General features: G+C 36.8%; 1 protein-coding gene across 1 annotated transcript in view; it reads left to right on the top strand.

Annotated features, from left to right (window-relative positions):
- LOC124798669 overlaps positions 1–19,632 on the top strand; it is a 100,430-nt gene extending 80,798 nt beyond the window's left edge. The window contains exon 5 of the mRNA XM_047262169.1: positions 19,534–19,632. Within this exon, the coding sequence (XP_047118125.1) occupies positions 19,534–19,604 (71 nt within the window). The 3' untranslated portion in view covers positions 19,605–19,632. The remainder of the gene's footprint in view (positions 1–19,533) is intronic.
- The last annotated feature ends 4,154 nt before the right edge of the window (positions 19,633–23,786 follow it).

Genomic DNA, 23,786 nt, shown 5'->3' with positions numbered 1-23,786 from the left:
TGCAGATGATACTAATATTCTAATTAATTCATAGAATAAGGAATGTCTGCAGGAGGCTGCAATATCAGTTATGCATACCTTAATGCACTGGCTCAGGACCAATAAGCTCATCATAAATTCTGAAAAAACTGTGGCAGTTAACTTCATCCTGCAAACCCTGTTTTCGCTCTCAAAGGAAAAAATGTGTGAGGTCCGTTATACAGAATTTCTAGGCATTCATGTACAGGCAGATCTGAAGTGGGAGGTGCATCTAAACAATTTAAATAACAGACTGAATTCACTAGCATATGCTGTTGGGATCCCCACTCAGAATAGAAGCTGCTCGTCAGTGCTGACAATGTACCATTGTAGTATACAGTCACTACTTATGTATGGAATAATTTTTTGGGGGAATTCTACAAATTCTACAAAAACAATTAAATTGCAGAAAAAGATTATCAGGGTGATAAAAAAAGCTAAAGTCAAACATTCCTGTAGACCTCTTTTTAAAACTGCCTTGCTTGTATGTATATAAAATACAAATTTTCACAAAAGGGAGCATCTTAAAAAAGGAATATCTCTTTGGGCACAACTATGGTATACACACACATATGAAACTAGGCAATACCTTCTTACTTAAAATGCATACCAACATTAAATGCACTTAAAGTTAAAACTGTTCTTGCTTGACCACTGCTTCTGTTCTTTGTCTGAATTTATGGAACATTGTATTAAGTAGAACTCATTTACCTAATTTTACTAATTGTCAATTCATAATATAGTTTACATTGTGCTTATAATGTTATCTCACTTAATAACTGCTATTATCACATGTAGAAGCAATGTAGTACACCAACCTACATTATTATGCATTTTGATTATGTCAGCAATGTAGTCAAGATGACTATTGTATTGTAAATTATCTGTCCTATATCACATGTACAAACAACATACTAAAATGATTCTTGGACAAATAAACATATTTTAGTTTCTGATGTCTTATGCTAGAGAGTTACAAACTCCACTAAAAGGATGACCTAAAGTGCTAAAGAAGTGTCTTGTTTTGTTAACCAAAGCATTCTCAACCCATATCTCCTTTGCTCATTACCACATTACGTGCAGTCACTTTGTCAATGAAAGTGGATCATAGCTTAACTGTATGCTCCCAATACTTATTCCCAGATGAAGATTTAGACTGAGGCTCTCACTGAGTTTGTCACACTGCTCCTCTAACCATTCCTAACCATGCTATGGGAAATACCAACCACCATGTATCTTTTACTGTCCAGTTGGTGATTACTCTTTACCAAACTTTAAATAACTTTACACATCATTGAAGTATATTTTCAGGGTTAAGCATTTTTACTATCACTATCCAAGTTGATAATAAACATGATAATAAACTTCGTACACATAACAACTCGTACCAGTAAACTATAAAGACTTTGAGGAATGTAACACAAGTTTACAGTGGCTGCTCTTAATTATGCAGGTCATCAACTTTATGATGATTGAGATAATGCTTAGCCTAAAAGGCACATTCAGAATTATAAAAGGCTGCTTGAAGTCAACTCCAGTCAAAAGGCTCTACCACCTTTCAGGAATAGCACCACCTCCTGTTTGAAGAGAAATAATAACAAACTGGGAAAGAATGAAACTGGAACAGGAAAAAACACATCACATGCATGGGCATCAACCCTGAGCCTGTTATGAAACTCCAGTTACAGAATTATTTTGAAGTAAATAAGCTCTTTCAGGACACACAGCATGGTTTTCGCAAGGGAAAGTCAACGTTTACGGCAGCACTGGACTTAACCAGAAAAATAAGGCAAGGATTCGAAGACAGAGAAAGTGTGGCACTGACACTCTGTGATCTTAGCAAGGCATTTGACTGCATTTCCCACAAGATACTGCACAATAAATTGAAGTGTTACGGTGTCGAAGGTGTTGTTCTGGCAACTTTTCAGTCTTATCTGGAAAACCGAAGACAAGTGGTGTCAATTCATGGAGCAACATCACAAGAACAAAAGCTGGAACATGGAGTACCCCGAGGGTCCCTCATAGGGCCTCTCCTGTTCCTTAATTATGTCAGTGATATGGGTTATAACAACAATATGTTACAGTTTGCTGATGACACCACCCTTTTTGCCCAAGGAAGAACTGCTGCAGAATCATTCAAAGAAACAGTTCTACTCTTCCAAAACATTAAAGAATGGTTCATCAAAAATAAAATGAAAATGAATGAAGAAAAAACACAACATCTGATGTGCATCCTTAACAACATTGGATGCCATGATAATATGGAGACTGTCAAACTGTTGGGCTTCATGATAGACAGGAAACTAACAATGAATGAACACACAGTGTACGTGTTCTCCAAGCTCTCCCATGTAATATACCTTCTGAGGAGGTTAAAAGGTATATTGAGTGACCAATGTCTCATAACAGTATATTCTGCAGGTTGTAAGGATGTGCTAATTCTACAGAAAAAAGCTCTCAGAATAATCACATCAAGCAAAAGATAGGAGCACTGCAGGCCTATATTCAAGCAATTAGGAATTATGACAGGCTTCAGCCAATATGTGTTTTTAAGTCTCATCAGTGTAAAAGAAAACCAAGGAGTCTTCAGCATGACGCAAGATATACACAATCACAATAGCCGTAACAAGAGGAGCATCGAAATACCCAGGTGTCTACTGACGGGAACGCAAGACAGCTTTCCAGTGGTTGCCCTAAAGATGTTCAACTCACTGCCTCAAGAAGTTCAATCCCTGCCGCTAGGAACATTCAGAAGGAGAGTAGCACAGGACCTGAAAGAATGCCCATTGTACTTCATTGGTAAATTCTTTAATAGTGACCAAAGTGAATGGACAAACAAATATTGTTTCTATTAAGTATAAATGTCTTAATTTTGTGAATATTTTTTAAAATGTATATATGTAATTAACCTTGACGCAGTCTGTCCAGTCATGGCTGGTAAAAGACACAGATCTAGTAATAAAGTATAGTAATAAAGTAATACCCACAATGACTAAGGCCAAGGAAAAGTTTCCTCACAACATCAGAGAAACTCACAACCACTGATAAAAAAGCCAGGCTGCAACTATGGAGTGCTGAGGCATCCTGCTGTCCTGGTTGGAAAAGATTTGCAAAATCATTCCCCTCTGGTCATGATGAGAGTCCTTGAATATGCTTAGGTCAGAAGTGGGCAGGTCATGAGTTAACCTGGCAAAATAGGGATACATGGAAGAAAACGAAACTCAATGTGACTGTGGAGAAGAACAGACTGTTCAACAAGTGCTTCAGTGTCGACTGTGTCCAGCCACCCGCACAGAAAATGACCTTCACCATGCAATGGAAAATGCACTGGAAGTGGCCAAATTTTGGTGAAAGATTACATGAACTGTGCTGATCTGTGAACTGTTGTATAAACAGTGTTTTATGTATGTTTATGATGCGAGAATAATAATAATAATAATAATCAACTTTATGTAACTTTACTGAACCCATGTACATTTTACTGTACTCTTTGAAAGCTGAACACCTAATGAATTCATATAATCTTACATCAGTAGTTGACTTTCCAACCAAAGTCACATCTGAGAGAGTTTGATAAAAAATATATTTATGGATATAAGTAAGTGCCACTGCTTCTCTGTCACCCCTGCTGTGAATGGCTTACCTGACCATGATGGACAGTTCCTCACGTGGCATGACAGAACAACTGTCACGAAAGCAACCCTCACCTGGAAAACTAGAAGGTTAATGACCAGAGACTTATTGAAAATCTTTACTGTATTTACTCGAATCTAAGCCGCACCTGAAAAATGAGACTAGAAATCAAGGGAAAAAAAAAATTCCCGAATCTAAGCCACACCTGAAATCTGAGACTCAAAATTCAAGGGGAGAGGAAAGTTTTAGACGGCAGATCCAAATTGAAGCAAAGTTGGTCCATTGTAACATGAGACACAATTTAGGTCGAATGGATGAAGATACAGCTACAGTAGTTTGTTTGAGTCGTAAGCTTAGCAGTTAAGCTTTACCAGGTAGCCATTGCTATGCGTCGGGCCCTTCATCTGTATTTATAAGGGTACACTTCCCTTTTCACGTGCTTCGTCTGGTTTGAACCAATTGCTTATTTTGCTTTGATCTAATAAGTGCCGTTCTCATTGTTATAGGTGTTTACATCACTCTAGGCTGAAAACTCATTATTGTACTGTGTCATGCATTGTTTGTCGCATTCTGATAATGAGTGTTTATGACTCGTCGCCGCTGGTGGCATGGCTTGCTTTTGTGCGCGCTACTGCCGCTTAAAATAAAAAAAAGAGAGGAATTGTCTCATTAGCGAAACAATGGCAAGAGACTGCTATTTGTGGTTACCTACACTACTGCTTTCTTTGATAATGATCAACAAGAACCAAATAATAGAGTGCGTATGATAGAAGATTTTCTGAACAGGAGTTTAGTGAAAATTTTTCTCTGTTTGAAAATCTTTGCAGACGCCTCTTTAGTACATTACATTCTGCACAGAAATTAGTCATCGTAGATTTAGAAATCTAGTCAGTTGCCATGCTTCATTTCTGATGGTATCACTATTCAGCATAAGAATAATACGAATATAAACATGACATGATATGTATATTCTCCGCATTTGCTGTTATCTCACTCTAATTTCATAGTTTATTAGGCAGACAGGATTTAAATGCGATAGTAGCAAATATGAAAGAATACATGGTATAAGGTTTACATTCGTATTATTCTTATGGTGCACAGAATACAGAATGTGATTCACGATTCATAAAAGTTTCTATTAGCAACAGGTAAAATTCAGAATGTACAGTTGGTCATATTGACATACATCCCACACAGTCTTGCAGTAGGATTTTCGTAGTAGGTTTTTAATGATGAGTTCAAATGCAGAGTGTGTTGTTGCCTTCAGTCTGTAGACTGGTTTGATGCAGCTCTCCACGTGTTTCTATCCTGTGCAACACTTATAAAATAAGAATGAAAATAACTTAGAAATGAAACGCTGAAATTTAAAACAAAATTTTAGTAGGTTTGGAATGCATCTTATACGAAATGTTTAAAATATCAGTCATGATTGTGAATCAGTATCACTCGATTCTTTGTTGCTCATTTCTTCATACAGAGCATCGTCCCCCGTACTATCTAGTGCATTGGATATCGAACATTTTTTAAATGCTTGTTGCACAGTCTGATTTGGAACACACTTCCATGGATCATAAATCCATTGACACACTTGCGACAAATTTGCACGTTTTACACGTCCTGCTTGTGTCAGTTGTCTGTTGCTTTTCGAAAGCTGGTTTGTGTACATGCATTTTAGCTGGCCCTTAAATTATTCAATTATTCAAACAGTCGTCAAGTGATTGCAGAATTGAAGTCATCCCGCCTGGAATTGCTGCCAAGTCCGTTTTGCTTTCCTCTAATTTTTGTTTTACTGCAGGTGTTGTATGGCCTGCACACGCATCTAATACCAACAGACAGCGTAAACCAAGCATTGCGCCAGGACGACGATTCCACACACGCCCAATCCATTTCAGCACCATGTCCTCCGAAAACCAACCAGTTTCGTTTGCTCGTACAATTACAGTTTTTAGAAACACGTCCGATTTCGGTAAAGTCATTCACTTGAAAACTATGAATGGTGGTAAATTATGTCCATGTGCAGTGCAAGCAAGCATGACGGACATCTGCTGTTTTTCACCCCCTGAAGTAAGAACACCTACGTCTTTCTTTCCTTTGTCGTCAACCGTATGATTTGATGGCATGTCAAAATATAAAGGAGTTTGGTCAGCATTTCCTATCTGACCAAGAAGGTATTGCTGTTCTGTGCACCACATAATTATGGAACTCCCTAAAATTCCACAAGTTTTTCTTCATAATTTTTCGGCAGCTTCTGTGCAACTGAAGTTCGCCTCCGAAGTGAAAAACCCCAGCGCTTCTTAAACAGATCAATCTAGCTGCGTCTAGCCTTAAAATTTTAGATTTTTTGCTCTCTAGCAATTTCATGTGCCTTAATTTTTAAAATTTCGGCGTTCACAGGCAGGAATTTCTCACGCTGTTCCTTGACAAATTCATTTAACATCACATCTAGTGCATAATATCAGCCACACTTTGGCCCACTAAATGCTTTCCTGCTACTTGAACATTCAAATAATTTGTCTCCCTGCAGTCAACATCGCCTGACGTTGCTCTCATCAATCCTGTATCACAAACCTGCAGCACGATTAGAACTTTGTTTCGCAAAAGAAATAACTCCCCTCCTAAATTTAGCACTATAATGGAAGTTCTTCACAAAATTCCGTGAAGCAATAGGTGCCGCTAAGTGAAATCTTAATGAGCCCCAGCGTATCAACTCGTGCAACAAACCTAAGCGTTGTGCTTTGTTGGTATTTTTGTGTAAATAAATTTTTGTTGCTACGAATATTTGAAAGGCTGCTACACTCGAAGATGTAGAATACGGAATTTCTATTTACTTCGTTAGATACTGTATGGAAATGCAGTATTCGAAACTCAGGGTGGAGAAAAAAGCTCGTCTTATAGCTTTTGTTTTTACTGACGCAGAGGTTTTGGCGTCAGTATTTATCTTTGTGCCTGCAAAGCATGCCTGTGTCACATATGTTCGACGGCAGAAGTTAGTTGTGGCGGCACTTACCAACATTTTTTAGAACATCTGCTTACTTTGCACTCTATTCTAAGCTGCAGGCGGTTTTTTGGATAACAAAAATCGGAAAGAAAGTGCGGCTTAGTTTCGAGTAAAAACGGTAAATATAAAGTGGAGCATGGAATACAGGATGGATGAGGTTAAAGCTAAATTTAATATATTTATAAATGCATTTTCATCCCTCAAGGGATTATTCCAAAAAGTTTGTTATAAACGATACTTCTGCATCCCTGAATGAACCCTGGATCACAAAGAGAATTACACATTCATGCAAAAAAGAGCAAAATTTGTTGGGGTTAGACTGTCTAAGGGCACAACAAAAATTTGTCATTATAAAATGCACTGTAAGACCTTGAATAGTTGATAAAAATCAAAACCATTATAGTATGAACAATAAATTGATAACTCTAATAATAAGATGAAGACTTGATTAGATGGTCGCTGGGGAAGAACAAAACAACTTTATAAGTATTCAATATCAAACATGAAGGAAATCTTGTATGCAATCCTGGAAACATGGCCAATATTTTCAACAAACACTTCTTGTCAGTGCCAGACCAAATAGGCTGCAAGGGTTCAGTTAATCAAGTCTTAACTCTTATGCAAATTACTATTTCCAGAAATATCAGTAAAATTTATGTTAGCCTTGTCACAGTATCTGAAATCGAAACAACAATCACCACTCTGAAAAATAAAGATTACACTGGAGTAGATAATATTTCTAACAATTTGTTGAAACAGTGCTGTGCTTCTATAAGTGATGACCTTAACCACATTCAATGCATCCTTAACCAAGAAACTGTGCCTGCCAGGTTCTACAATCTATAAATAACAAAATGGCAACAAGAGGATTATTATGTGATTTATCAAAAACGTTTGACACTTCAAACCATTAAGTATTATTACGGAAAAGTAATCTTTTAGAATAAGTGGTGTATCAAATAGGCAGCTACAGTCATACCCAAAAGAGTGGAAGCGGAAAGTAATATTAAACTTTATAGATGGTTTTTTATTGATGGTCTAGCTACATCAGAGTGAAAGGGCATCAAATGGACTGCTACAGCAATCCATTCTTGGTCTTTTACTGTTCCATATTTGTGAATGTCTCACCATAGTATACTAGATTACAGAGCAATTTTACCATTTTTGCAGAAGACACCAATGTTATGATTAATGGTCATAAATGTGAAAATCTTCAAGTAACTATTGAGTTGGTGTATATGTTTGTGGCAATTTTACATACATTTAATAAACACAGCATACCACTTAACAGAGACTAGTCATTAATAATGTATTTCCCTTTGATATTTACAACAATGGGTAACTTTCTGATTCTGTGACTGTAAAAATCCCATGGTTTTGAGGCAAAGAACTCGTTGAGCCACATTCGGAGTGCATTTTCATCCTGAAAGAAAGTTCCTTAAAGACTGTTTGATTGAGTGGAAAAGGTGAAAATCTTAGGGCACAAAACCAAGTGAATAAGGTGGATGTGGAATGACTTCCCAAACCACTTCCTGTATAGTATTTTTCGTCAGTCTACCACAATGTGGATTGGCAGTATTGTGGAGCAGCATCATTTCACACAGTCTACCTGGTCATTGTTCTTGGATTGTGTCTGCAAGATGTCTCAGTTGTTGACAATAAATGTCAGCAGTGATCGTTACACCTCAGGGAAGCAATTCGTAGCACACACCACCATTGGTGCCCCATCAGATCCTTAACATTATCTTTTGTGGATGCGAGCAGGTCTCTGTACAGGGAGTTGCTGCTTTGTTTGGACTCAACCATTCTGTTCTTTTCTTTAGGTAAGCATAATGACACAATTTCTTGTCATCAGTAACAATACAGGGTAGGTATGGTTGATACTGATCATGAACCAGTTGATGACGAGCAAGCAGAGATTCACCTTGCAGACAGTCGATGAACAATGACCACCTGCTGGTTTTCTTGATTTTGACTTACTGGATGCAGAACCTATACACCAAGTATTTGAAACTTTCCCATTGCATTCATCACACTTGCCAGTTCTTGAATACACAGATGTGAATCATTGTTAATGCGTATAAACAGTCTTCTTCAAACCTCGACGGTCTTCCTGAATGTGGAGAGTCAACAATGTCAAAACAATTCTTCTTAAAATAAGAAAACAATTTGTGTGCTGTGTTCTATCCAATGGCATTATCCCCATACACAGTGCAAATACTTCTGGCTGCCTCCACTGCTGTCATCCCTCTATTGAACTCAAACAGAAGAACGTTGGAAATGTTCTGACTTCTCCACGTGGCTCCATTTTCTAGCACCCACAGCTCCATTCAGTATCTCAAAATGACAAAATGTAAATTCAAATTGCAGCATTGAACTACAAATAAAAAATAACGATCGGTAAATAAATCCTTAACAACTGAAATACCAACATACAAAACAAAACCCCTACGAACTTATATGCCAATCTAATATTAACAATATTTTCATCAATTTAGTAAAATGGTTTAGTGTCATGGACTCTTGTTAAAGCAGAAACTGAGGAAGAGAGAACTGTTAAGTGTGCCACACAGACAATAGAGTTGAAACACCGAAGTTCCTGGGTGTTATGATTCATTCCAGAGTAAACTGGTCTCATCGTTTAATAAGCTTCACCAGAGATTCAGCTTATCGATTTTTGCCATACATATTATCTCTCAGATTCGGAATTTGAACACTATTACGTGGTGCACTATGCATACTTCCATGCTCTAATAACATGTCGACTTATATTTGGGGAAACTAGTCATTAGTAAATAAAATATTCTTGGCCCAAAAATGTGTTGTAAGCATAATGAGTGATGTAGACAGTAGATGTACTTGTCCAAATCATTATCAGAAATTAAACATTCTAATTCCTGCTTCTCAATTTGTATTTTATCTTATGTGTTTCATCAATAAAAATTCTGAGTTATGTAAAAGTAACAGTGAATATCATGAATACAGTAGTAGGAGGAAATGATTGCAAAAATCTTATGATTTTGCAGAATGGAGTATAGTACTATGGCACAAAAGTTTATAATGCTCGTCCTTCAGGTATTAAATGTAAGTTTTATAACAAGTCCATTTTTAGGGATCCTCTGAGGCAGTTTCTTCTGGAAAGGTCATTTAAAGACAAGGTGTTCATAAAGTTTGGGAACACTTTCAATTACTTATTGCACAAGAACCGAACATTGTACAGATATCATATATATGTCATTTTGAACAGAAACCCTGAAAGTTTTTTCATGTGTACTGCCACAGCCTAGTTTGGTAATTTGGCGATAGTCAAGCCTAGTCCAAACATGGCGAGTTCAGGTGCAGAGCAAGCTTTCTATGTGTTGGAGTTTGACAAAAACAAGTGTGCTAAAGCTGTTCAATGGATGTTTAGAACCAAGTACAGCAAGAAGCCACCAACAAGGAAGGCCATCTACCATTGGCCCAACAAATTCATTACGACGGGTTGCTTGTGCCCAGCAAAGAGAAGCGGACGTCCCAGTGTGAGCGAAGTGAATGTGGAGTGCGTACGAGAGACATTCATACTGTATGGAGTCCAAAGAAACAGGTGTGTCATGCATCCCATGAACTCAAAATGGCTCCAATGACAGTGGAAAGTCCTGCGACAGAAGCTGTCTGTGAAACCATTCAAATTGGAGCTAGTGCAGAAGTTCAATGATGACAACAAAGACAAGCGTTTTGAGTTTTGTTCGCAGCTGCAACAATTGAATGAGGATGGGGAGGGCATTGTTTATCGCTTAACTTTTAGTGACGAAGACTCTTTTCACACTAATGGGAAAGTGAACAGGCATAATTGTCAAATCTGGGGTACAAAGCATCCACACGAATGCATTGAATGTGAGTGTGATTCCCCAAAGATAAATGTTTTTTGTGCCTTGTCACGTGGGAAACTGCACGGGCCATTCTTCTTCGCATCAGTAGTCGCTGGATATTCCTACTTGGACATGTTGCAGCAATGGCTGATGCTTCAAATGGAATCCGACTCTCCATTCATCTTTCAGCAGGATGGGGCTCCACCCCATTTTCATTGTGAAGTTCGTGAGTAACTGAACACGGAGCTGCTGCATCAATGGATCGGCCGTGCTGCAGAAGGGGGACAGCTGTTTCATGAAATGGCCTCCCCGATCTCATTCAGTGTGACTTTTCTGTGGGGACACATTAAAGATCTGGTGTATGTACCACCTCTACCATTTGATGTAGCAGAGCTCCAGGAGAGAATACGGGAAGTGACTGCCACAGTCAATGATGCCATACTAGGATGGGTATGGCAAGAATTTAATTACCTTATTGACATCTGCTGGGTCACTAATGGTTCGCGTATCAAATGTTTGTATAAAAAAAAAAAATTTGGAGTTTCTCTTCAAAATGCAATATGTATGACATCTGTGCAATGTTTAGTTCTTGTGCAATAAATAGTTGAAAGTGTTCCAAGACTTTATGTACACCCTGTGTATGTGTGATGTTATGTAATGCAAGATTGAATGATAATCTACTTACTTTTTTATTATTTTTAACTTGCAGGTCTAACTTTGTAAACATGATCTTTTATTACTTTTGTATTTTTAGGATTCCGTACCTCAGTCGGTAAAAATAGGGGCCCTATAGGATTGCTATGTTGCCATTTTTCTCAGGAATGGGAAGACATATCAAATGGAAATTTATAGCACATACTAGGGTCTACTGTCCCTTGGCAGTGTAAAAACTTTTGTCAAAAGATATGGTCATTTATGTCATTTGATTCTTGCAAACTCACTCATCAGTACATATTGGTTACTTCTGTCTGACTGAGAATCATGAAATTTGGCAAGCAGGAAGGTTTCAGAGTAAAAATAAAGAGAAAAATCTGAAAACTTAATTTGTTCATACATTGCATGAAAAAAAAAATTATATTTGTTACCCACCTTTCCATCTGTTAAAACCCCATTTTCTCAAGAACTACAATAGCAAATACGAAATTACACAAAAATTTAAATCTAAAATTAAAACATTCTCAAATGTCTTGGAATTCCCAATACCAATATCTTGCCAGTATCAATACTGATAACAGGCAGAAACCATCAAGATTCTCAATTCCTTGGATGGATGAACTATCTATATACATAATTAAGTTCATACGGAATCGTCTGAGTGTCAGACCTACTTGCACTTGACGTACTTTTTCCAACATTACTATCTATGTATTGCTTTGTTTAGAGAAATCACATAAATTGTAATATAAATGTAAAAAACAATAAAAAAATTGACACCCTCTATATCCTTGTGAGTTTATCACAAATGGAGCAACAGACAGAGAAACAAATAAATGGATAAAATGAGTGCTTATCAATGCAGACTGATGTTGGACATGCAAGTGACTGTGCTCGAGCACTAGGTGGAGTGGCAAGTACCAGTCCACAATCAGTGACAACTGGCTGCCCGATGTAGGTTCAGGACCAATCTAGTTAAACAAAACCTTACAGCCTATTCATTGGCCAGGATAAATGTCATTGTATTGTTAAGAAGGAAAAAAGATCACAGCAATAGTTTCTAAATACTGCAATCTATTCCACTGGGAGTACAGTTGCATGGGACCCACCCAGAGAGTTTTTGGCAGCTAGGAAGAGCCCAGTTGCTACTGTATTATGTAATGGGAGCTCCATTTCAGCACAGACATGGCTTTAAAAATTTGTTGTGTTCACTTTGGTTGACTTTACTGTTTTCTGGAGATTAAGTGACCATATACACAGTAAAGTCACTGCTACGCACTGCAGGAAATTGCAACATATGATTATTCTCTTCAGAAATAATTTATACTTCCATTTGTACTTGTTTTTTGCTTCTTTTCTTTGCTTGATAGCGAAGAAAGATACGCCTTGGAATGAATAGACTTCTTTCATTTGGAAAAAAATTTAACATTTGGTATTAATTTAAACAGTTTCCGCTCCTTACTATGATAAATTAGCATTTCACCTTCTCTTTACACATCATTTCAGTTATCACTGGACCAGTATCAATACAAAATCTGCACTCTGTCTTTTGACAGGCAAACGAGTGTGAAGATTTTCTTCATATTGCTTTAAAAAAGTTGTTTACAAAGAATAATGATTTCATTCATTTCACATAAGATCATAGAATGTCTTTACAAAGTGGGTACCATCTGCTCCCACTTATCCACAGTCGGCTAAAAGGCTGTGTTGTCTAGTACTCCCAAGGTTCTCCACAAATGTAAAAGATGTGATTTGTGACAACACAGTATCATCAAAAGAAAAAAAAAACATTTGCATAAATGTTTGAATTGTAAATATCATAAATGCATTAAAATGAAGATTTCCTTGGCTTTGGTTAGGTGGAAAAGATGGCAGCATCATCAGAACTAATTTTTGATACTAAACATGGTGCAACCAGTGCCAACTGGGCTGCAGTTTTTTGGAGACCACAGAGTAGTCACTGAAAGTGGATGTAGAAATTTTTGTTCTACAAATAATAAATTCTAACTCCAAGTGTAAGTTGGATTTTATCCCTGTTGCATCCATGATAGCAAGTTGAGATACCTCACATGGAGAAATAAAGAAACCATCGTAACCATTTTCACTTTTGGGTGGCAGTGTAATTGCCTCGCATTTAGAAGGAAGACATTTTAATCTCTTTTGTGAAACATTAGGAGGACCATGCTTGTCCAAGTAACTGCCATAGTACTGGTCTCACCAGCAGATGACTAACTGATAGCATGTCTCACTAATAGTGAATAGTGTTTTATTCATCTCATAACATACAATTTCTAATCATATGATTAGAGTACAGGAGACACGCCAAAAAATGGATAACACAACTTCGGCCTAATTGGTACAAAGAATTTTAACATTAATACATACTTTTATTTTTCTTTCCTCCCTTTTGTGAAGAGCAGCTACATTTACACACAAAACTATATGTAAATTTATCTTGCTCGTCGCCGGCCGGAGTGACCGAGCAGTTCTAGGCGCTACAGTCTGGAACCGCGCGACCACTACGGTCGCAGGTTTGAATCCTGCCCCGGGCATGGATGTGTGTAATGTCCTTAGGTTAGTTAGGTTTAAGTAGTTCTAAATTCTAGGGGACTGATGGCCTCAGAAGTTAAGTCCCATAGTGCTCAGAGCCATTTTGTTCATTCATCCTTCATGAACTCCTCAACAGTGTAGTAGCAGCATTTGACGAGTATATCATATAGCTTTGTTTTCAGCGTCTCTAGGTTCATAATCAGAACATTCTTTCCTTTTAGCTTGTTATGAATTTTCATTCCCATATACTGAGGAGACTGTGCATATAGGTTTAAGTGATGAGTGGGAAGCATAAAATTGTTTTTGTTTCTTGTGTTATACGTGTGTTTGTAACAGTTTTTCTCGAATAACTCTAAATTGCTCTGTAGAAAGATGATATTATCATAGATGTATGAGGAGGGAACTGTTTATAACTATTGTTTTTCAAATAGTGGTATTGCTTGAATTTCCCCAAAAATAACACCATACCTTACAACTGACTGAAAGTAGCTGTGGTATGCAATTTTCCTTGTATTCATGTTTGTTGCACCAGCTGATATTTGCATAGCAAATGCAAAGCCACATAATTTGTTTAACAGGTAGTCAACATGTTTATTCCAATTTAAATTTTTATCTAGATTTAACCCTAAAAACTTCACAGAATCCACTTCTTCTGTATCCTGATTTTTAGAGTTATTTTAATTTCTTGGGGCTTTGACTGTTTTGTTCTGAATTGGACCATGTGGGTTTTAGGGATGTTCAATCTTAATCCATTCAGTTGGAGCCATGTTTCTAGTTTGTTCATTGTGTTTATTATGTAGAGAGGGATGTTTTCTGGCTCCTGGTTTTCAATTAATACAGATGTGTCATCTGCAAATAAAATCGATGGAGCACTTATATTTTTCGGTAAATCGTTAACATAGAACAAAAACAAAATAGGTCCTAGAATCGAGCCTTGAGGGACACCTTGGGCTACTGTTTTCCATTTTGAATAGTAATTTGCTGCATTTGATGAGACAATCAGTCTTTGTTTCCTATTTGATAAGTATGAAGTAAGCCAATTTAGAACATTACCCTTGATCCCATACTTGTCAAGCTTATAGATGAGCAGTGCATGATTTACAGAGTCAAAGGCTTTTGTGAGATCACAAAAGATTCCTGCAACTTTATTATGATGTCTAATGATGTGCTGATCTTGTCGATAAACTTGTTAATTGCATCAATAGTACTTTTGCCATGCTGGAAACCAAATTGGTTTTCCATAATAATATCATATTTCTCCATAAAATTTTGATTCTGCATAGCAGCAGCATTTTCAAAGATTTTTGATAGGACTGGAAGGAGGGAGATGGGACGATAATTCCCCATATCCTCTCTTGACCCTTTTTTTAGCAGCGGTTTTACTTCTGCATACTTCAGCACCTCTGGGAAGCTTCCTTGTTCAAAGGATTGGTTTATTATTTTAGATAGTGGGTATCCTATTATTTGACACATAAATTTAAGGACTTTTGCTGGTATTCCATCCCAACCTGCAGAGTTTTTGTTTTTTAGTTTTAATATAATTATTCTACATCTATTGTTGAAACTGTTTAGAATTTTGTGAGGCATTCAGAATTATTATTTTGTCCAAAGGGACATACATTGTTCTCATAATCTGCAACATTAACCTCTGGTTTCACTACATTAATGAAGAACTCATTGAAGCATTCTGAAATTTGAGCCGGATTTACAATGATCTCATCTTCAAGCTTAATTGTACTAATTCCATGTCTAGAGGCTTTGATACCTAATACGTGTTTTACAACTGACCACACTGCCTTTGATTTATTCTCATGTTTTAAGATTAATTTATTATTTGACATTTGCTTTGCTGCCTTGACAACTTTCTTAAATGTACTTTTGTATCATTTAACATATTCAATAAATTCAGTTTTTTAATTCTGTCATAGTTCCTTTCTTAGACTGGAGACTTTTATACCTTTTAGTGATCCATTTTTTGTCATTTTAATAAAATAAGTTTTTTTTTCACTGAAAACACTTAGAAAATCCCTTAGAAATGCTTCAAAATTTGCTGTGCATGAAACATTTTTATCAAAGTGCCATTCTGTCTCCTTCAGCTTATCGTGGAATAGAGTCAAAGTTTCTTGGTTGAAGATCCTTTTTACATAAACTTTTTTACATAGGACTTCTCTACCTGCTCTGGGTAGCTCAATGAACAATTTCGAATGATCAGAAATTCCTAGATCTAGACAAAATATACATCCATCTTCAAATACATAATTCGTTAAAATATTGTCAATGCATGTAGCTGACTGAGCATTTTCTCTTGTAGATTCAGAAAAATTTAATTCGAAGCCATATTTTTTTATTAAGTCTGTAAATTTTGATACCTCACATGTTTCATTCAACACATTGATGTTGAAATCAGCAGCAACTACAATTTTTTTCCTCTTTTCTTACTGAGATATTCTAACAAACTCTGAAATTTACGTAGGAAATGCTCAGTTGTCACCTTCCCTGGGATTCTATAAATTGATATTATAACAACATTTAAGTCCTTTAACTCTAACATAGCAACCCTCAAAAATACACTCTTCATTAAAACAATTGAAGTCACATCTTACATGGTAATCTAAATCAGAATGAATGAGTATGCATGAACCTCCTCGTGACGTATTTATCGTACAAAAGCTGGTAGCTACCTTAAAATTTTCAATTTTATTTAAGATTTTTATGGTATCACTACTAAGCCAGTGTTCATTTAAACAAATTACTTTAACATTTAGAAATTCAGATAAAAAAAACTTGTAGCTCATCTAACTTAGAGCTTTTGTCACATGAGTATTCAGCACTTAAACCATTTATATTACAATGCCTTATATAGTTACTACTAGGATTATCAATTTTATTTTTTAAAGACCTAATATTTAATAATGAGCCATCCTCACAAAAGGGTAGGAGCTTAAAGACTGGCTTTCTTTATTTTGACAATATATGAAAAGGATAGATTGCTGCTCACAGTACAGATGACATATTGAGTCACAGACACAACAAAGAGATGCTATACATTTAAGCTTTTGGCCAAAAGGCCTTCTTCTAAAGTACAAAACACAGACATTGAGGCAAGCACTACTCACATTACACATGACCACTGTCTGGTCACTGAGGTGGGATCAACAGAGGTGAGTAGAAATCTACCATTGTCTAATATTTTCATTATTCTATGCTGGATTTCCTCTGTAAAATTCCCATACTTGCAGGATTTGAAGGTCAGTGCCCAGACATATGGTGCATTTCTCTAAAACACTCAAGTAAATCGACATTGAAAATGTGAGTGCTGTTGACTCTTGATCATTTTAAGCATCATTAAAATAGTGCCACTCATATGTGTGTGCTAAGCATTCCACTTGTAATTTGTAAGGTTATTAGTTCGATTCTTGATAGACACAACTTTCTAAATTCTATATTTATTAGAAAACCTAAATGATTAACAAATATTGTATGACAATTTTTAATGAAAAAAGTTGCATCTATTGAAAACAAAACCAGAAACTTCATGTTTGAAGGCCAAGAACTACACAGCTGCATGCTCATTAAAATAGTTTATAACTTGACACTCCTGTCAGTAGCTATACAACTGGCTGTCTTATAAAGTATCACAGTAAGAACCCACGTGATACTATTTGAGGCCATATTATCTCAGACATTTCCATGGATGAAGCTTCTGAGGAAGTCTTTACAACTTTATACAGTCCCCTCCACATATTATTTAAAATATTGTCTCTGTGACATTGTCTGACCACTTTTAACAAGAGATCCTTCATGGCTTTTTTTGATTTTTTTTGCTATCACCATAAATCATATAACATCTACAATAAGAAGCCTCTTTGGTTATTTGCAGACAATGTCTTTGTCTTCTTTTCTTCTACCAGCATAACAATAGTAATCTGTCAGTTGCAACTGACAGCTAAGAAGCTTGAAGAAAGGATGGAAAAGAAAGCTTTCAAGTACTGAAACAAAAAATATGTTTGTGTTCTATTGTTCACATTTTCAAACTGAGGATGAAGTTCAGTGTTCTAACTTAAAGAAAAAAAAATATTGAAGTTTGTGTGTCTCGCATTTGATTTTAATTAAGCTTATGTGATGTCCACGTTTAACAACCAGAAATTACAGTCTCTGTGAGCTTCAAATATTAAGTGTGTTTGTCCAAGCCTGTCTGCTCTAGTTTTACATAACATTTGTGCAGTCTTGTTTCTGCGTGCGTGGTTAATTGGTATACCACACTATCTTATTTAAAAGTATTAGGAGTTTGGTGCTGTTTGACGGAATTAGTCTGGCCGCCTCTACTTTTGGAACCAGTCTTACTCGCAGCCTGTTTCTGATGCAGGAAAACCACCACATTGTTTGAGGTGGTGATGCCTCATAATACAGCATGGCTATAAAATACTGTCCATGCTAAAGATACTGTCATACTACATCATTGCAATTCCACCAATAGAATAACTCTGCAATTGCCGGTGAACAATGATGACTTTCAGTATTCATATGAGAGATAGCCTCATAATAGATGCGGAATTATTTTAGACTTATTAAATAAAGAAAATCTGTACTTTAAATTATTTTTTTAAGTCTATTTCACAGTGTTTTAGACTTCTTGAAGTGTACAGAAAAAAATCTTTTCTGCTTTAATTCCATTAGTGCCCAACAGACAAAATGACCCACAAGATGCAGGACACATTCCACTTGCTTCTGCAGCAAGGGAAACATCTCTGATTCTACTGGGTAGCAAGAGCTTGTGAGAATTTGAGGAAAGGAGTGGCAAGTAGACAGAAACTAATGAGGCCTGCATTAATCACCATGCGACTTTCTGCTACAGGTTATCTTTCTGTTGAGTCAGAGAATTATGCAACTGTGGGAGAAGGAATGGTTGGCACTGGAGTACTACAACCTATGCTCATTGAAGCCAACTTGTTGGCTGCTGTGTACCTCAAACTGTTCTAGTTGTGGCAGCCAAACTTCTACTACTACTTCTTCTTCTTCTTTTTTATCTTTATTTATTTATGCATTTTTCTGGTAATATTTTCTTAGATTATTGAGTTGTATATAAAGTATCAGAAACACCTCACATGTTGAAATCAGACTGAGATTCTCTGGACTCAGGATCATTGCTCCCTGAGGTTTGAATAATTCTCTCATTTTGTTGAAAAGTTAATAATGTAATTATCAAAGCTTAGTCTTTAATGGTATCTAGATGGAGACCATTCTAAGCTATTCACAATAATAGGAAGGTTTATAAAATGTGTTATGTCAACAAATAAATTCGAATTGACTGTGCAAATTTAGACTGATGTGCCACTGAACAGGTTGCTCTCCATTTTAGACATGGCGTCTTACACCATTTTGAGTGGCCTCCCACCCCCTCCCAAAACTGTGGTGCTTGTGACATAATTTATACAATAGCTATCTTTTTTTTTCATTTTGTTGTCTTACTGTGTAGAAATGAAATATTAGTGGTCTAAAGTTAAATTAGATATCATACTGCCCTAAACAACCATTGTCTGCATAATTACTGCCTAGATACTTTTGAATTATTGCGTCAGCAGTAAATTATAGTTGCCAATCTTTTGTACTATTCTTTGTCTACGTCATGATCAGTATGAATAAATATTGTAAACAATAGTGTATGTAGAATGTACTCCAGAAAAATTACTACTGTTTGGTTTTTCAGTTTTCAGACGACATTAGTCTGCATATACACTCATTTTATCATTCATGCTATACTGATTATTCAGCAGCATTGTGTCATTATTAATTACTGTACACTTACAATAATTTCTTTTTCATTCCTTGCAGGTGAAGATCAACCGCCATCATATAGTGAAGCATGTGGCATGCAACTTCCAAACAAACCGTTTTATAAATAATAAATTATTGACTTGCAAGTTTAATTTACATAGGTATTGTTGGTATGTTGTTTGAAGAGAGAACATTTTCATATGTTCTGCCATTCATTGAAGTGACCAGTATTTTGTCATCAAGCTATTAAGTTCTTATTTGTGTATCACATAATTAAAAAGGTACCTATGCAGCGTAACCACAGTATTCCAATTAAGAAAAATTCTGTGTTTTACCTGGTTCACATTGCATCGCTGTTCTAAGTTAGTAATGTAACTGCTGTAGGAAAAACATTATGCACAACCTGAAATATTCCACATCTGCAAATAATGTTACATAGACAAATATTTTGACATGGAATTAGCCTACCCAAAATACTACACTTACCACCAAAAATAGTATTTGATAGTTCAGTCAACGTGCACAATATTCTAGGCCATGCCTATGCCAGCCCTGCTTCCATTCCTGTACTACCTGAGTCATTTTCCTGTGATTGACTTACATGAGAGACTTCTTTCATACATACATCCGATGCCTCATAGTGTAGTCCAGTTACAGGTATTTCCTACCTTATGAAGAGTATTTACAAGTAACCAGGTCATTTATGAGATCAATATTTTTAAACTTATTCCAGCATTACATGTAAGGCTGACAACCAGCTGCCTGCCTCCATAACTGGCCACCACCAAACTGTGGCTAATTGTAAACCCAGCCACCCACTTGATGAATCTACTGCCCACCATGACATCAATTACTGCATTACCACACCTTTGGACCCACTACATACATTACCAGCTCCTCTGAAGGTAACAGTTGAGAACAATCTCTCCAGCATATCCTCTGTTATCTCAATCCCATGGATCTAAACGTCTGCTAGTGCCCTTCCCATATCTATGACCTTACTGAATTTTTCCTCTTTTCTTTCCGTACACTGCTCTCCTGCTCCTCTAAATTTTATACTTAAATTTCTCTACTCACTCCCCCTTCCCCCCTCCCTGTTAATGTTCAGTGAATGTCCCTTTCTCAGTCCACACTTTAGTATAGTAGCTCCTTGCTAATCTGTCCTCCACGCATCCGGGAGCATGGTCAGAATGGAAAAAAAGAAGGTTGGATCTGACCCATTACATCACAGTACTGCACGATTTTAATTTTCGACTGGAAATACTGTCTGAAATATTGTTCTGTGTTGAAATAGTAACAAAACTAAAGGAAAATGTTGACACACTAAAAAATCTTGCATGAAAGTATAATGTATATTATTGCCAGTACTGTAAAATATGCCTGTATCGTACAGTAAGATATTGATACTGTGAGCAAAAGTGTGACTTCTGTAGATACTTTATTACCATACTACATTGAGACAACTGATTTAAACTGAACTGTATACAATATGAAACATCACACAGTAAAACGTGTTCTATTCTTAAGCAGGATGAAAAAAAAAAAGTCTAAAATGTTCTTTTGCTTAGCAGATGACAACCTTGATAGTGTTGCAGTTCTCAGACATCCCCAAAATGTCTACTGGAATAGATGAGCTTTGCTCGATGAATTGAAAGACTATATCAAATGCGTTTTTAATACCTGTATGTGATACTCAAGCTGTAGGTTCATTATCATTGTCATCTTTCTCATTCTCATTGGTTGTTTAGTTACAGCATCAATGATTTCTTCTTCTTCTTCTTCTTCTTCTTCTTCTTCTTCTTCTTCTTCTTCTTCTTCCTCTTCCATTGACATTGCATCCCAGGATGGGACTTGACAGCAACCAACACTGTCAGTGTCTTCTCCAGCCCCATCACTCCATCCCAACCTCTGTTGTGCTCTAGCTCTTCTTCCTCCAGGTGCACTGCAGCAGGCTTTACTTGTGGGATCCATCTTATTGAGTCTTATTACATCTCCAGCCCATCTCAATCTACACAACTTTAGTGTGTGTAGTCTGGATTCAGCTGCGAGAGACTGTGGTCATAAGTGTGTGAGTTGTGTTTGCGGATGCTCTCATTCCTTCATCTTCTTCAGCTCCCATTTTCATACACAGGGCCAGAGATTCTCCTCAGTATATTTCTTTCATTTGATCTCAGTCTATTTTCACCCTGCTTTGTAATCGTCCACATTTCTGAACCATACACAAGTACTGGGCGTATCAGAATTTTATAGAGTCGGAACTGAGTCTCTCATGATGGAAGCTTGGATTTAATATGTCACAGCATTCTAAAATAAAATCAATTAGAAGGACTTTGCAGTCCATAATTTCAGTTGATGTACTGCCATTTGCTTCTATCTTTGCGGCCAGATTTGTGAAACATTCCACTTGCTCTTAAGTTATTCCATCAAGGGTTAGTGTGGGCTGTGAGAGTTTATTTGTACCATTGTACATATACTTGGTCTTTCCTTCATTAATTTTGAGGCCCATCTTCTCTGCCCTCAGTTTTAGAGCTGAGAAGGCACCTTGTAGATCTCTAAATGTTCTATTCGTTAGGTTCAAATCATCTGCATACTCAACAGTAGTACGGAGTTATAGTAGATAGTACCTCTTGTCTAGACACCCAATTCATGCACCACTTTCTCGAATGCCAAGTTTAAGAGTAGACAGGAAAGCCCATCCCCTTTTCTTAGCCCAGTTTGTATGGGAAACTGGGGTGATAGCCTAGACTGCACTCGCACAGTACACAGGGGATGACTTAGGGTGGCCTCTCAAATGCATCAACTTCTCAGGCGCCCAAAATTCCTGTATTGCCTCATAAAGTTTAGCCTGGTTTATTGTGCCATATGCAGATTTGAAATCAATAAAAAGATGGTGCACACCAACATTACATTCGTTGGTCTTTTCTACTATTTGCAGGAGAGTAAATATCTGGTTCACAGTTAACTTTCCTGCTCTGAATCAACGCTAATAATGTCCAATAATGTTTTTTGCTGTGAGAGAAAGTCTACTAAACAAGATTTTGACAGTACTTTATTTGCAATATGTTATGCCTCTGTAGATGTCACATTTGAACATATCTCCTTTCTTGTGTTTCAAACACACTGTCCCTAATAAAATTTTCTCCGGCTTCCAGTCACGTCCAGTGGTTTAAAATCCACAAGCTTTTGGCCGAGTTCTCCTCGGCCATTGTCAAGTGGTAACATGGCCGAGGAGAACTGGGCTTAAAGCTAATGTATTTTAAACTACTGGACATGACTTGAAGCCCGAGAAAATTTTATCAGTATATGTCACTGTGAAGCTATGCATTTGTATACACTGTCCATAAATTCCATATTTCTGGCAACTCTTCCCCCCCCCCCCCCAGCTAAGGCACAAAATCTTGTATATCCTGCAATTAAACTCAGCTCCTCTGGCTTTCAATAGTTCTGATGTTATATTAGCAGTCCCTGGTGCTTTATTGTTCTTCAATGAGGCAATTGCTTTGTGTACTGCTCCTTGTGAGAGGGGAGGTGGCCTCATCCTCTTTTTCTGGGTGCATTATTACCTCTTCGACAGGGGGCTCTGGAGCATCCGATAGTTCACTAAAATATTCTACTCAATGTTCCAATATCTCTTGGTCATCAGCTAGTAATTCCTCATTTTTACTTTTACATATATTAATACATGGCTTAAAAGTTCTTCTTTCACTGTTAATTATCTGATAGAATTTTCTGACATTATTTGTTTTTCCAAATGTCTCCAGTCCTTCAATCTGCTTTCTTTCCCATTCCCTTTGCTTTTTATGATGCAGTTATGCAGCTTCTTCTCTTCTTTCCTTTTATCTTGATAATTTCTTACTCCTAACGTATATATGATTTCTAAAGCATTTTCCTATACGCCAGGTTTTTCTTATGACTTATCCTCTTGCGATTTTCATCAAACCAGGAATTCATTGGTTGTTTTTCTTCTTTCCCTAGCACTTTTTGTGCTGCCTTAATGTCTGTGTCCCTGCAAGCACTCCATTCCTGATCCAGAGTATCACTTACAATAGGAGTGTATAGTGCAAGATTCTGAGTAATCTTCTCAGAGTATGTTTTAGCAATGTCTTCATTTTTCAGTTTTGAGACCATGTACTTTCTTTAAGATGTTCCTTTCACTTTCCTTGCATTAGATATCTGAGCTCTTAGTTTTGCAGTTACAAGGTGTTGGTCTGAATCCATGTTAACTCCTCTGTAGGTATGTACATCTAGTAAGTTCGAGAAATGCCTATTGTCGGTAATTACATGATCATTTTGGTTGAAGGTATGTTGAT

The sequence above is a fragment of the Schistocerca piceifrons genome, chromosome 5 (assembly GCF_021461385.2).
Source record: "Schistocerca piceifrons isolate TAMUIC-IGC-003096 chromosome 5, iqSchPice1.1, whole genome shotgun sequence".
Taxonomy (NCBI): Eukaryota; Metazoa; Arthropoda; class Insecta; order Orthoptera; family Acrididae; genus Schistocerca; species Schistocerca piceifrons.
The sequence above is the reverse complement of the archived record's forward strand: the minus strand, read 5'-3'. Positions and strand labels throughout refer to the sequence as shown.